At 36.6% G+C, this 12,794-nt stretch overlaps 1 protein-coding gene across 1 annotated transcript; it reads left to right on the forward strand.

Moving 5' to 3' along the window:
* The first annotated feature begins 557 nt into the window (after nucleotides 1-557).
* On the forward strand, nucleotides 558-11,112 carry LOC123881221. The gene is made up of 3 exons (XM_045929918.1): nucleotides 558-1,330; nucleotides 3,987-4,182; nucleotides 10,334-11,112. The coding sequence occupies exons 1-3, from the start codon at nucleotides 952-954 to the stop codon at nucleotides 10,509-10,511; spliced, it is 753 nt and encodes a 250-aa protein (XP_045785874.1). The 5' UTR covers nucleotides 558-951; the 3' UTR covers nucleotides 10,512-11,112.
* The last annotated feature ends 1,682 nt before the right edge of the window (nucleotides 11,113-12,794 follow it).

Here is a 12,794-nt window from a genome sequence, read left to right on the forward strand (position 1 = left end):
GGCAAGTAGAGGATTGACCAGGGCGTAACATAGGCTACTTTTTTAACCGACTTTCAAAAAGGGAGTTGTGTTTTTCTACCTATGTACACCGAAATCTCCGAGATTTCTGAACCGATTTGCGTCATTTCTTTTTTAATCGATAGAGGAACTTTGCGACATTGTTTCATAAAAAATTTGGAGTCCAACTCCTCAATCCTGATGCTGCAGGGGATCTGACCAATCCACGCGGGCGAAGCTGCGGGCATCAGCTAGTTACGGAATAAGTTACAGGATTACAACCCTAGTTAACGTAGTTCCACTAAATTGACTAAAATAAAATCCCACTATTACCGCTTTCTAAATTTTTAATTAACACTAATGGTGAAATTAGGAAATAACCATTATCGACAATACAGAAGGAAATTCGAGAAGAAACGATGTGTTAAAATATTATGTGGCTCTAAAATTAAAAGAGAAAGGTTATTTAAAAATTGCGGGTAAAAAAATTTATATGTATATCCGTAGGTATCACAGAGTACACCCATCTATTTTATAAGTAGTTCCATTTACGTATTGTAGGTGTACCTAGGTACATGTCCTACACTGTGCTAGGTAGATACAATAGATCGCTGAACGACATTCGAGGCATCTTCAGGTTATCGTAGTGTGTTTCCCCACGCAAGCGTAATTATTGTTTCACGCTTTTGCTTATTCTAAAAGTAAATCCCGTGGCGTTCACTCGCGTGCTCCGAGAATTACTCCCGCCAATTGCATCGCATTGTTGAATGTTCTCGCGTGCTGTGCTCGGAATAAACATAAGCATTGCCAAGCGAATACACATAAATACACGACCATGTGTGGATAGGACGTGCGAACTGTTGTAATGGTTGTGTGCCCAAACTGGGAAGTCGTTGTTTCAAGTGCGGGAGGTTTATTTGAATTGATTGTGTGCTAGTGTTTGAAGTATCAATAATGCCGGGACACGCAAGCAGTCCGTACTGGACGGCCGTGGATTTCGACAGCGAAGGCGATGAAGAGAAGACCCCACCGCCGAGTAACCGTGTGTACCTCGATCCTTGGGATAACGACGCGTTTGGGATGTTGCAAGGAGAATCCCCAGATTCCAGCCAAGAACAAATGAATTCGTTCGCAGGAGAACCGGTCAGCGCCAGCTTTTACTACGTTCCTACTAAGACTTACGATTCTGGAGAGGAGCCGAAATCAAGCAAGCGCACGATGTTCCCAGAGGATGTTATCCCACCTGATTATTCTGTTTACGGACGAAGAACCTCTAGATATGTGATGCCTGATTACGATCGCGACATGCCGATCTACGGTCACAGACCAATGCGTAAGTCCAGTGAAAAATACTTTTAAAAATAACCGCCCTCAACAATTCTTTCAAGCGTATAGCTCAGCGGCAATAGGTCCGACTCAATTATACTACATCCATCTATTATTCTGAATTTATGTTTTTTTTAAAATAAATATCGAGCAAACAAGCAGACGAGTAACCTGATGTTGTATGGTTTTTTTATTGCATGGTAAGCTTGCACTTTACGACAATCATGCTTGTCACCGACCATGAACATTTGCAGCACTAGAGGAACCGGAAATGCGTTGACGGTTTTCAGGTTGATCCGATGCTTGACTTGTATTACATAAGTTAAAATCTAGTGGAAATACCGCCGAATATTATTATATTATAATATATTATATTATATTATATTATAATTGTAGGTTCCAAAATAATGTGTCGAAAAAAATCTGGCATAACGGGTAGTCGAAGTAGGTACGGTACATTCAGGCACCCAGGTGGTCAGGTTGAAATTCTTCCATCGAGTTCCTTCTATTGATATTCGGTTTTCTAGCAGAGCAAAGCCTTGACAGGAAATTATACAGGAGGTACTTATAACTATTGAAAAGTAAAAAAAAAACAGTTTTGAAGGTATAATAATATCAATTTAATACAAATATCTTTGCAAATAAATACTTAGCTATACATACCTAGCTACACTTATCTAATTTGATGTCTAATTGCTGTTAAGCACGTTACGGCTCTTAGGTACCTCTCTACTCCTATTTAATTGGTAGAGAATTGCATATTTGTGGTTAGATTTACATGAAGCACGTCTAATAACTAAGCATACCGACTTTCTTTTGTATTTTTGGTTTAAATATTTAAGTTTCAGTATGACAATCCTAGATTACGCAGTGGTCTACGCACGATTAAAAATACCTAGGTACCTACTTGCCTACTTAGTAAAATAATGAAATACATGGGCGCCCTTTAGGTATTGCTGAGTACCACGCACCGACGCACCTCTTCTTTTCGGAATTATGTGCGTTTAAAGAAATCGTTCAAATGCGATACAAACTTGCATACGAAGGTCAGTCTACTTGCGCCATCATGATTGCCTTCTTAATTTGTTTTTGTATTCTCTCTTGAACTTCTATGGTAAACAAATTTTTTTGCTATCTGTGCAACCGCTTAAATGATTTCGCTAAGCCGATCGGAAAAGATTTAAGATTCACTTTCCTTTTTTTCATTTCATCATCATCATCATGTCAACTGATAGCAGACCTATTGTACGCGACAGGTTTTTTTTTAAAGAATATTAGCCATGCTAATCATGACTAATACTCCCCTTTCCCCTCCAATTAAGCGTAAAGCTTGTGCCAGGAGTGGGTACGACAATAGTGCAACGGGTGGGGTTTGAACCGCCGACCTTCCGGAATTCAGTCCGCTCCTCAACCGTTGAGCTATCGAAGCTTTGAGACGGCAACCGGGATGGGGACATCTCGCACACCCGCACAGCTCTCGCACTAACCCGCTGCGGATGAGCGCGGTTGACATGTGGATGTACGGGGCGTCCCCCGGCCTCAGACCCTGATTGCCATCTCAACCTGTCGCGTACTATACTATAGAGTACGAGTCTCCTCTTAGACTTTAAGTTAGACCATATCCACAGACGGTGGCAAAGTGCGGATTAGCACACTATTGTAACGAGTTATTAATTTACTTCCGGAGGAATGCAAAAGGGTTTTAAATGAAAACCTTGATACTATCTTGAAAAGCACCACGACTAGTCCAAACCATATTAACTAACCTAGCCGGCTAAACCGTATCAAGTGATTTAGCGTTCCGGAACGATGCCTTATACCAGCTAATTAGAGATACGAGTTTAATAGTCATCTGTGAGTATGATTATACAATCGCTATATTCGGTCTAGCGTTTCAATATATTCAATCTGTCATCATCATCATCACGATCAAACCATTGCCGGCTCACTACAGAGCACGGGTCTCTCAAAGTGAGAAGGGTTTTGGCCATAGTCTACCACCCTGGCTAAGTGCGGATCGGCAGATTCAATCTATAGCTGTACCTAATCTAATCTGTAAATAAGTTATTTGGTTGCTAAGCAAAATTATGTACTTACGAGTAGATAAGTAGGTACCTAATTGTCGAAAAAGATCTGTATGGTTTTTGACAAAGAAGTAGGTAGGTAAGTATATATTAAGCGTTGCCAAGTACTAACTTATCGACAGATTCTTCTTCTTTGTCGTTACACTCTTGGCAGAGAGGTCGTGGTCATCATGAAGTGACGTTTTGGGGGGCAGATGTTACACGCCTCACGAGCATTCGCCACTTCTCCCTGCTGGTCGACATTCTGGTACACTCGTGCTCGACAGATTACCTAGGGATAGATTGAAATCCGACAAAAATCATATCATACCACCATCGATCATCGATCAGTAAGATTGCGAAAAACTTTTGCTAGGTATAGGCTACCTAGGCGCTTTACCTAAATAATGATTATTATAATTATATCAGAACTGCAGAACTTGCTTTGTTCATTAGAAGTTGCTCTAAAAATCGTCTATTTCGAAAATTTAAACCGGCGATACCTAGTATAGGTACCTAGTACCTACCTACCTAACTATTTAGTTTTTTAAGCAAAAGCATCTGTCTGAAAGTTATTCAAAGCATTTGTTTTGTTTACAGCGGAACGAAGAAGGTCAATGTACATCGAGGAGCCAGTATACATACCTATGGCTCACCCGATGGTGTATGAGAGCTTGTACGGGCCAGTGCCAATGCCGAACCCATACATGCACCCTCCTAGACCGCGTATGTCGCTCCAACACCAGCCTGATTACGCGATGGCAAATGGATATGGCAAGCATCGAAGACATTCCAGGTATCCTCCTTGATAATCCATACTTAATATTATAAATGCGAAAGTGTGTGTCTGTCTGTCTGCTACCTTTTCACGGCCCAACAGTTTAACCGATTCTGACGAAATTTGGTACAGGGTTAGCTTATATATCCCGGGGACGGACATAGGCTTTTTTTCCCGGAAAATCAAAGAGTTCCCACGGGATTCCCAAAAACCCATCCGCTTAACCGATTTGTATGCAATTAATTGGTACCGAGGTAGCTTGCGTCCCTGTGATTGACATAGGCAACTTTTTATCCCGTAAAATCAAACAGTTCCCACGGGATCTTTAATAACCTAAATCCACGCGGAAGATGTCGCGGGCATCCTCTAGTAATAATAATAATTATATGTACCTAGGTAGTAGCTACGTTCTCAACATGATTAGGTATCAGGTACAATTATTTAGACGATATTAGGTACTAGTTAAGTAGGTATGTATTTGAATTTTGATTGCGATATCTCCCGTAGGTAAAATAGTATATACCTACGTTAGACCATACCGATGAAGTTGACTACAGGCTAAGTCGTACAAGGCTGCTTTGACTGTATGGTAGCCATCATCCCTATTGAAGCGAGGGACCGTTGAGTCAGCACTGTACCGTTTGCACATTAGCATCTAAACATGCATATTAGATTCCATAATTTATTCTACGCCAGTAGCTATGACTCGAGCCAGACAGCTATGCGCCAATATAGTTTATGTTTATGTAGGAGTCATTTGCAATTTCACTTTCGCGAGCCTGATTGCATATTGCCAGATGCTTGTCTATTCGTTCAAGTATTTTAAAACATAACTAGCATAAACTGCTTTCTATAATTATGGCTTTGCTGCGCTGCTGTTCGAGCATCATAGCCAGGATTGTATTTAATTAGTTTCGTTCGATGAACTGAACTGAAGCGCGGTTGCGGCGTTGCTGTCGCGGTGCCTCCGCGTGGCACTTTGCGGCTTTGGAAGGCGCCGTTAGAGTTGAGTCTTCTTTTAGTGTGACTAGTCGTAACTGATTCATACAATTTTTCCCTTAAATCTAACTCAGTAAAATAGGGTATATTTTGCAGTTGATTCGCAGTTGTAAGTCTTGATACCTCGATAACCTTAAGGTGCATTCGACGGGTCTGCCCGCGAAATTCAAATTTAATTTGGTTTTTCGCAATTTGTAAACTAATACGACAAAGTAGGCTTACATGGCACTTTAATTGCGCCAATGGTCGAATCATCCTCACAGGATTATATAAAAATTTTTACTTGAAAGAGTCCAGTTTAAGATATTAGCTATTATATCGACGAATTAGTGAGTAGCTCATGTCAAACTCATTATTGTGACATGAGTTGAGAATTTCTTAAACTGAACACTTTCAAGTAAAGATTTTTATGTAATCCTGTGAAAATGATACTGCCATTGTCGGAATTAGAATGCCATAAGCCTACTTTGTCGTATTAATTTACAAATTGTGAAAAACCAAATTAAATTTGAATTTCGCGGGCAGACCCGTCTCTTGCACCTTATCTCCAAAATCAATCCCAGACCATACCTACCTACTGCATTGCCATTTTACCTGAGTTCGTTGTGGGCACAGATTTAGGAAAAAGACTGCCTTCTGAGTTCTTTGGTTGTGGGCTTCGCAGGCCGACGCGTTTGGAACCCTCGTAGCTTTAGCTAGTTTATGTAAACGCATGTCTCGGGGCGTTGTCATAAGTTAAAACGTACCTAGCTTTTAAAAGACGTAGTACTTACCTAAATCTCTGCACTGTATGATTATGCGTCACGCGTAACTAATCTTACGCCTGCTTAAAAGCATCATCATATCCTCTCTAGATGGTAATCTATCCACTCAAGAGCACGCAAATCTGCTCCGTATTGCTTAATGCAAACTAGGTACATTTTATTAGCCTAAAAGGCATGCAACAGAGTTTCTAATATTTTGTCGCGGTCGAGGTAAAACGATTGAGTAGCTACAGGTACTTATCCACGCAATCGTAATTATCTTTAGGAGCAAACTAAAATAACATGTATTATTTACATGCACATTGGCACAACTTTGAGCATAGGTACCTACGTCTGCTGCATTTTCGATGCCCGCGACTTCATCTGCGTGGTTTGAGGTTATTTAAAAACCCCGTGGGAACTCTTAGCTTTTTCGGAATAAGCCTAATCTAATGACCCGGGATGCAAGCTCTCTGTACCGAATTTCTTCAAAATCAGTTAAACGTATGGACCGCCAAAAAGCTAGCACATCTAGACGGATACACTTTTGCATTTATAATATTTTTTAAGACAAAGGTCACGTAATTCTTGTTGCGCCCAAAATTAGAGCATCTGCAAAATAGTAAATTAAAACCATTATATGGAAGGTATGTAAGTACGATACCATATAAATAAGTACTTACTACTTACCTAGGTATTTTATCAGTATAATTTACTCATTTAAATGTACCCAACTTAATAATATACTTCCGTGATTACTCGCATATCAAAACAAGGAACAAACTGATTTTATGCAGATGATGAATAGGTTTACTTTTTGTTAAAAAAAATATAGGTACCTAATTAGTACTTACCTACGTAGCTAGAAGCAAGAACAAAAGAATACTAATTGATTCCCTGTTCTATTAATATATTCGCTTTTATAAAATGTAGGATTGCTTTGTAAAATTAACAAAACATAATTGTATTAATGTCAATTTAGAGTTTAGTATCAATCAAAGTCAATTTAGTTTTCATCTAGTTCGCTAAAACTAAAATTAGCGGTTTAGAATTTCGTCCGAATCGGTGAAAGAAAATAAGTAAGTGCCTAATACATATGTTAGCAAACTAAAATAAAATCAATTTAGGTACAAGGTTTTCACGTCTGTTGAAGACTAAGTTACGAATAAGTACCTTTTGTTTTTATTTCTACTAGGAGAAGTGGTAATCGGTAGGTACTTAGCTTTTTGTTTACTTTTACTTGCTAAGTTGAATGCAAAGTTCCCATTCCCAGCAAAACCGCGTGGTGTAGCGTTCCGCGGTACAAGCATATAAAAGAGTAGAAAAAAGGTAAACCGTCGTAGTCAGGGCTCGCAACAACCTATCTATACATGGATTTCTTTGTAATATAACGTTCGTCTATCCATCGTGTGAACGTATGCCAGTTTTTGCTCGCTTGTTGCAAATGAAAGTCGCACTTGTGAGAATCTAGCTCGTCTCTGCTATCACGGAGAAACTTGTTCCTAGCATTGACCTCTAGATTGCATCATTTTGATCATCTTCAGTCAAAATAAATCATGCATTCACTTTTCAATATTATTGTTATCGATTCATTTCAATATTATTGTTATCGATTTTAGAATTTTGACGAAAAGTTAAAAGAAAAGTTGATTATCAAATTCGAATAATTTAAGAAAATCATTTATCTTTCTAATTACATTCCTAGGTACACTAATATCTACTGCTTAAACAGTCTGATCAAACTCTCTTCAGAAAATCAAAATAGGTGCCTTGATAGAGGAACCTAGTACCCTTTACCACAAAACGATCCCGACGAATTGAGAAACTCCTCCTTTTTGAAGTCGGTTAAAAATACATAACACATACCTAGGTAAATATAAATACTTACTTAGTTTAGCGTAGCTATAGGTACATAATGCGACTAACACAAATCTTTATTTACTTAACTGTATGTTTGTTTATCCATTAGATTATGTAAAAGAAGCTCATAGAAAGTAATACAGGGCATGAACCTGGTTAGATATTTCACATTTTGGTGCGAAAACGTAACATAGAAACCAACCAAATAAAATTATCTAATCCATCTTGTATTGACATGGATGAGAGCGCATAGCAATTGCAAAAGTAATGCATATCATTATAACTGCAATAATTATCGTAATTAATGAGTTTGTGGAATGTAAAAAGTTTAAAAAATGGTGCAGCGCTCGGTCTCGGCTTGTCAGACATGAAATTAAGTAACAGCTTGTTGGGGCACCTAGTTTTGGCAACTACCCACCTAATTTGTTGATTAACTGGTGTATGTCTAATCTAGTTTTAATTAGCCTATTCAATAGGCCTTGTTTATAAACCGTGGCAGTTTTTCACTTTCGTATTTGTTTTCTTTTAGGTATATATTATGAAATATATAAATATTAAAAATCTTTTAATAACTGTAAGTAGGCCTAGTAGGTAGGATGTGCACACTGCACGTATAAAGATACATAGCCTTTTTATATAGAAAATCTAGTTGCATTACCTACATATTATTCCATTACTTCTACAATAGTTATCAGACCAAAACTGGCTTTTAATAAATACATAATTACCTCTTTTTTTGCAATTTGCAGTGCGATGCACGCTACTGTTAGCTATCCACTAGGTAATTTGTGAGTTTCTGGGTTTCCTTTTATTCTTTAATCCATATAAGTATTGCAAAATAAAATGTCACTAGTTTTAAGAATCTGGTAGTTATAATTAGTTTAACTTCGTTAACTACCGGCCGGCGCTATGCCTATTTTATAATATTCTGTTCTTATTATTAATTAATCATACAGGTAGATAGTACCTAATTACTGTTATTACTTAAACGGTTTCAATATTAAACACAAATAATAATTGATTTCCATAAACGAAGTGGACTTTAATGAAGCAATGGAAAGCCAAATCATATCGTGCTGTCATAAGCAATAAGCATTATGCTAGGTAGGTATAACTATTATAAATATGATAATTGACATCCGCGTGAAATGGTATTGGACTAAGAGCACGCGAAGGCCAAACCTTCGTTATTTTATAAAAGCTGAAAGTTTATATGTGTACAGATAATAAAGGTGTTAAAAAATCTTACGTCAAAGTAGGTATAGAGTGTAATTTATATATTTTCTTCGGAATTATATTAGAAATCACGTCATCCATTGCAAGACACTTATTGTCGTGGTTCAACCCCCTGCCAGACACTCTTAAAGTTTAACAAATTGTTAAAGTGTCTGGCAAAGCATGACGTGATTTCTAATTGATACTATTTCGAAGAAAATATGTAAGTATAAAAAATTAACCTTTTTACTTTGATGTTAGATTTTTACACATTTGTTAGGTGCGTATTATCTCCCAAAGGTACTATGATCCAAATTCCATAGTCGCTGATCGTCCTCCCTGTGTTGGGGACAATACGCAAAAAACTTTCAGCTTTTATTAACATAACGAAGGTCTAATTCTCGCGAGCTCTTTCTCTATACCTTTTGAAAGATAGCACAGAATAGCTACATTTCCGCATAACTAATCAATACTTCCTGTATTTCAGACAAGCCACACGAAACAAAAACTGCCTTGCTCTTGTACTCTTACCTACCATAGGAAAAATATTAGGTATTACCGAAAATGTTATACTTTGAAAAATAATAAGTATGTAGGCTGGTACCTATTAGTACTATCGCATACCTATTGATTTAATACATACATATAACAATTGATTATCATTAATTTAATGCATACATATAACAATTGATTATTATCGTATTAATTTATTGAATCGTGTCTATACGCCGCCGCGCCGTTGTCACTAAAAACCGTTTTGGTAAACCGCAATGTGCGTGCACCTAAAGCCTAAAGTCCTAAACGTCTTTGTAATAATATGTTATGTTGATATTAGCTGTAAGGTTACCATTTACCTTCTTCTAAGCATAGTGGTTTCAGTAGGTACCAATTTTTAGGGTTCCGTACCTCAAAAGGAAAAACGAAACCCTTATAGGATCACTTTATGGTCTGTCTGTCTATCTGTCCGTCCGTCCGTCCGTCGTGTCTGTCAAGAAAACCTATAGGGCACTTCCCTTTGACCTAGAGTCATGAAATTTGGCAGGTAGGTAGGTCTTGTAACACAAGTAAAGGAATAAATCCGAAAACCGTGAATTTTTGGTTACATCATTAAAAAAAAACTTAAATGTGTTTCAATTTTCAAAGTAAGATTACTATACAAAGTGAGGTATCATATGAAAGGGATTTCTTTACCTGTATAGTATTCTAAAACAGTTTTTTATTTAATTGTATGCATAAAAGTTTTTGATTTATCATGCAAAAGGTCGAAAAAATTACCCGAGTACGGAACCCTCGGTGTGCGAGTCTGACTCGCACTTGGTCAGTTTTTATTAATATATCCTTTCATTTTTCAGGTTGGCAGAAGCGTACGAGCAATACGCGTACGAAACTCTGTCGCCAGAATATGAAGACTGGGCGCGACCAATGCCGAAAACAGCTCCTGACAATTTTCATTTATCTAGGTACGGACACCTGCAAATCGACTACTCCTGCAGTTGGAATTCTCTGGATAGAATCATACGGAACCAATAGTTACCATACAACTGTCTTTAAAAAGCAGTTGCAGTATAGTGACAGTAATTCAGTTGGTATGACACACAAAGTTAAAACGTCTAGATCTAAAAAAATTAGACTAGATGCGGTCTAGATCAATCTTACAACTAAAATATAGAGAGTAGTAGTAATTTGCAATATAACGTTTATTATTTAATAATATAATGACCAATCATCGATTGGTCGAATGACGAATCAGGTAAATACTTACTTAAGTAAAATAGCAGATAAGTAATTACCTAACTATTACCTAGCAGTTAGCACTTATAATGAACAACGATATTCTACTCATCCTACAGTATTAAGCTTTATTTAGAGTAAGTACTAAGAAATATCTAATATTTTACAGCTACATACTTTCCTCTTTTATAGCAATATTATTAACAAGAATATGTAAATACAGTACTTATAGTTATAAATTTAATTATTTTTATAAATTTTATCTCTTTAATCTAAGAAAAAATGTAAAATGATAACAGCAAAAGTTGTAACATTAGAAAAGTTATCTTTCTAAAGAATTTTTGTCGTCCTTTGAAATTAACGCTCTGGCCAAAGATAATAAAATATGATTGTTAAAAATTTATTTTTTCTTATACTTAAGTATCTTAATTTTATTTTTAGTCATCAAAAGATTTCTAATTTTTTTTAAATAAAAATTTAGAGATCTTAACTTTCTATCGAATATAGTAAATGACTTATGACTTACTTAGTGGCTAAGTATTATGGAACTTTATTGAGAGCTTAAATTAATTGTATTGAATATTTTGCAATCCTATATTACCTAATAGATAAATGTGAAAGTTTGGATGTTTATTGCTCCTTCACGCTAGATTGACTATAAACTGATATTTTGTCTGAAAGGAATGAAGATGGCTGGTAGGTGCAGTATATTAAATCAGGGTAAGTGCATATCTAGGTACCTACCATTTTAATATGTGTTACTTTTTATCCCGCAAATTCGAAGAGTTTCTGAGGGATTGTTAAAAACCTATACCAATACACGCAAAGCCGCGGGCATTAACCATATCTTGACTTTATTTGACTTCAAAAATAAAATACCTACTACCATCACTATACTTACCGCTATTATAAGTGCGAAAGTGTGTTTGTTTGTTGGTTGGTTTGCCCTTCAATAACATCGCAACGGAGGAGCAACAAATCCACGCGGATAAAGTCACGGGCATCAGCTAGTTTCACAATAATGATTAACTTTCATTCATGGTGTAACGAAGGATTTTCACCTTAGAATAATTTTATTATGGTGTGGTTAACTTTCCATGTAGATTATAGCGAAAGATATCTGATTTAATAAAGAAAAATTATATGGGTAGTAGCAGATTAGATACTTTCTTTTTTATTTGGTTTCTCTGGTACAGCCATGTGATCGAATTTAAGTAAAGATAACTATTATGACGGTTCACGAGATACAGCCCGCTGACTGATGGACGAACAGACAGCGGAGGCTTAGTTAATAGTGTCCTGACTCCCGTTGGTACCCTTACCCTAAAAACTAAAATTACCGTTTCGGATTAATTACCGAAATTACCGAATACCTATCGTAGACACAACATTGCTTTTTAAGCTGTCAATACAAGTGCCACAAGTTGCTTGCAACAACAACATTTTAAAAATTGATACAGTCACATAGGTACTTATTTTGAAAATAAGTGCATCTTTTTCAAGAATCATTAAATCGGAATAAAGAATTAAGGTTGAGGCCTGAAATTCAATTGACTCAGTTTCTAATCTAAATAAACAACAAGCCAATTTCAATTCAGCCCCCAACCTTAATTATTTATTCCGAACTTTCGAAAATTAGATCGTTCAGGTCATCATATTTTATCACCTAGGTATTAGTGTTGCAACTTATGAATATTCATGTGCCTACGTAAGACGTTAATAATTACAACATAACGACCTGCTTGTTCATACAAATTGCTCATGTATCATACAAAACAACAAAAAACATGACCAAAACGAATGTAGTTTAAATATCTAATGTCGAAATGGATGAGATTTACGTAACAAAAATAACGCTACTAATGTCATACACACTTGCCTAGGTAGTTACGTAGCATATTACAATTAATTTTCCATTTAAAACTTAATTTCTTTATGAAAAGAAACCTTCTATGAAGAGACTTTCTCGTAGGTACCATACGTTGCTTTTTCAAATTTTCCTAATTGAAATTACAATTATTGAGAGTTACATTTTTGTTCCGTTTGCCGTGGAGACCCTGGGGCCATGGAGTCTTAGTGCAA

Source organism: Maniola jurtina, chromosome 3 (assembly GCF_905333055.1).
Source record: "Maniola jurtina chromosome 3, ilManJurt1.1, whole genome shotgun sequence".
In the NCBI taxonomy this organism is placed as follows: Eukaryota; Metazoa; Arthropoda; class Insecta; order Lepidoptera; family Nymphalidae; genus Maniola; species Maniola jurtina.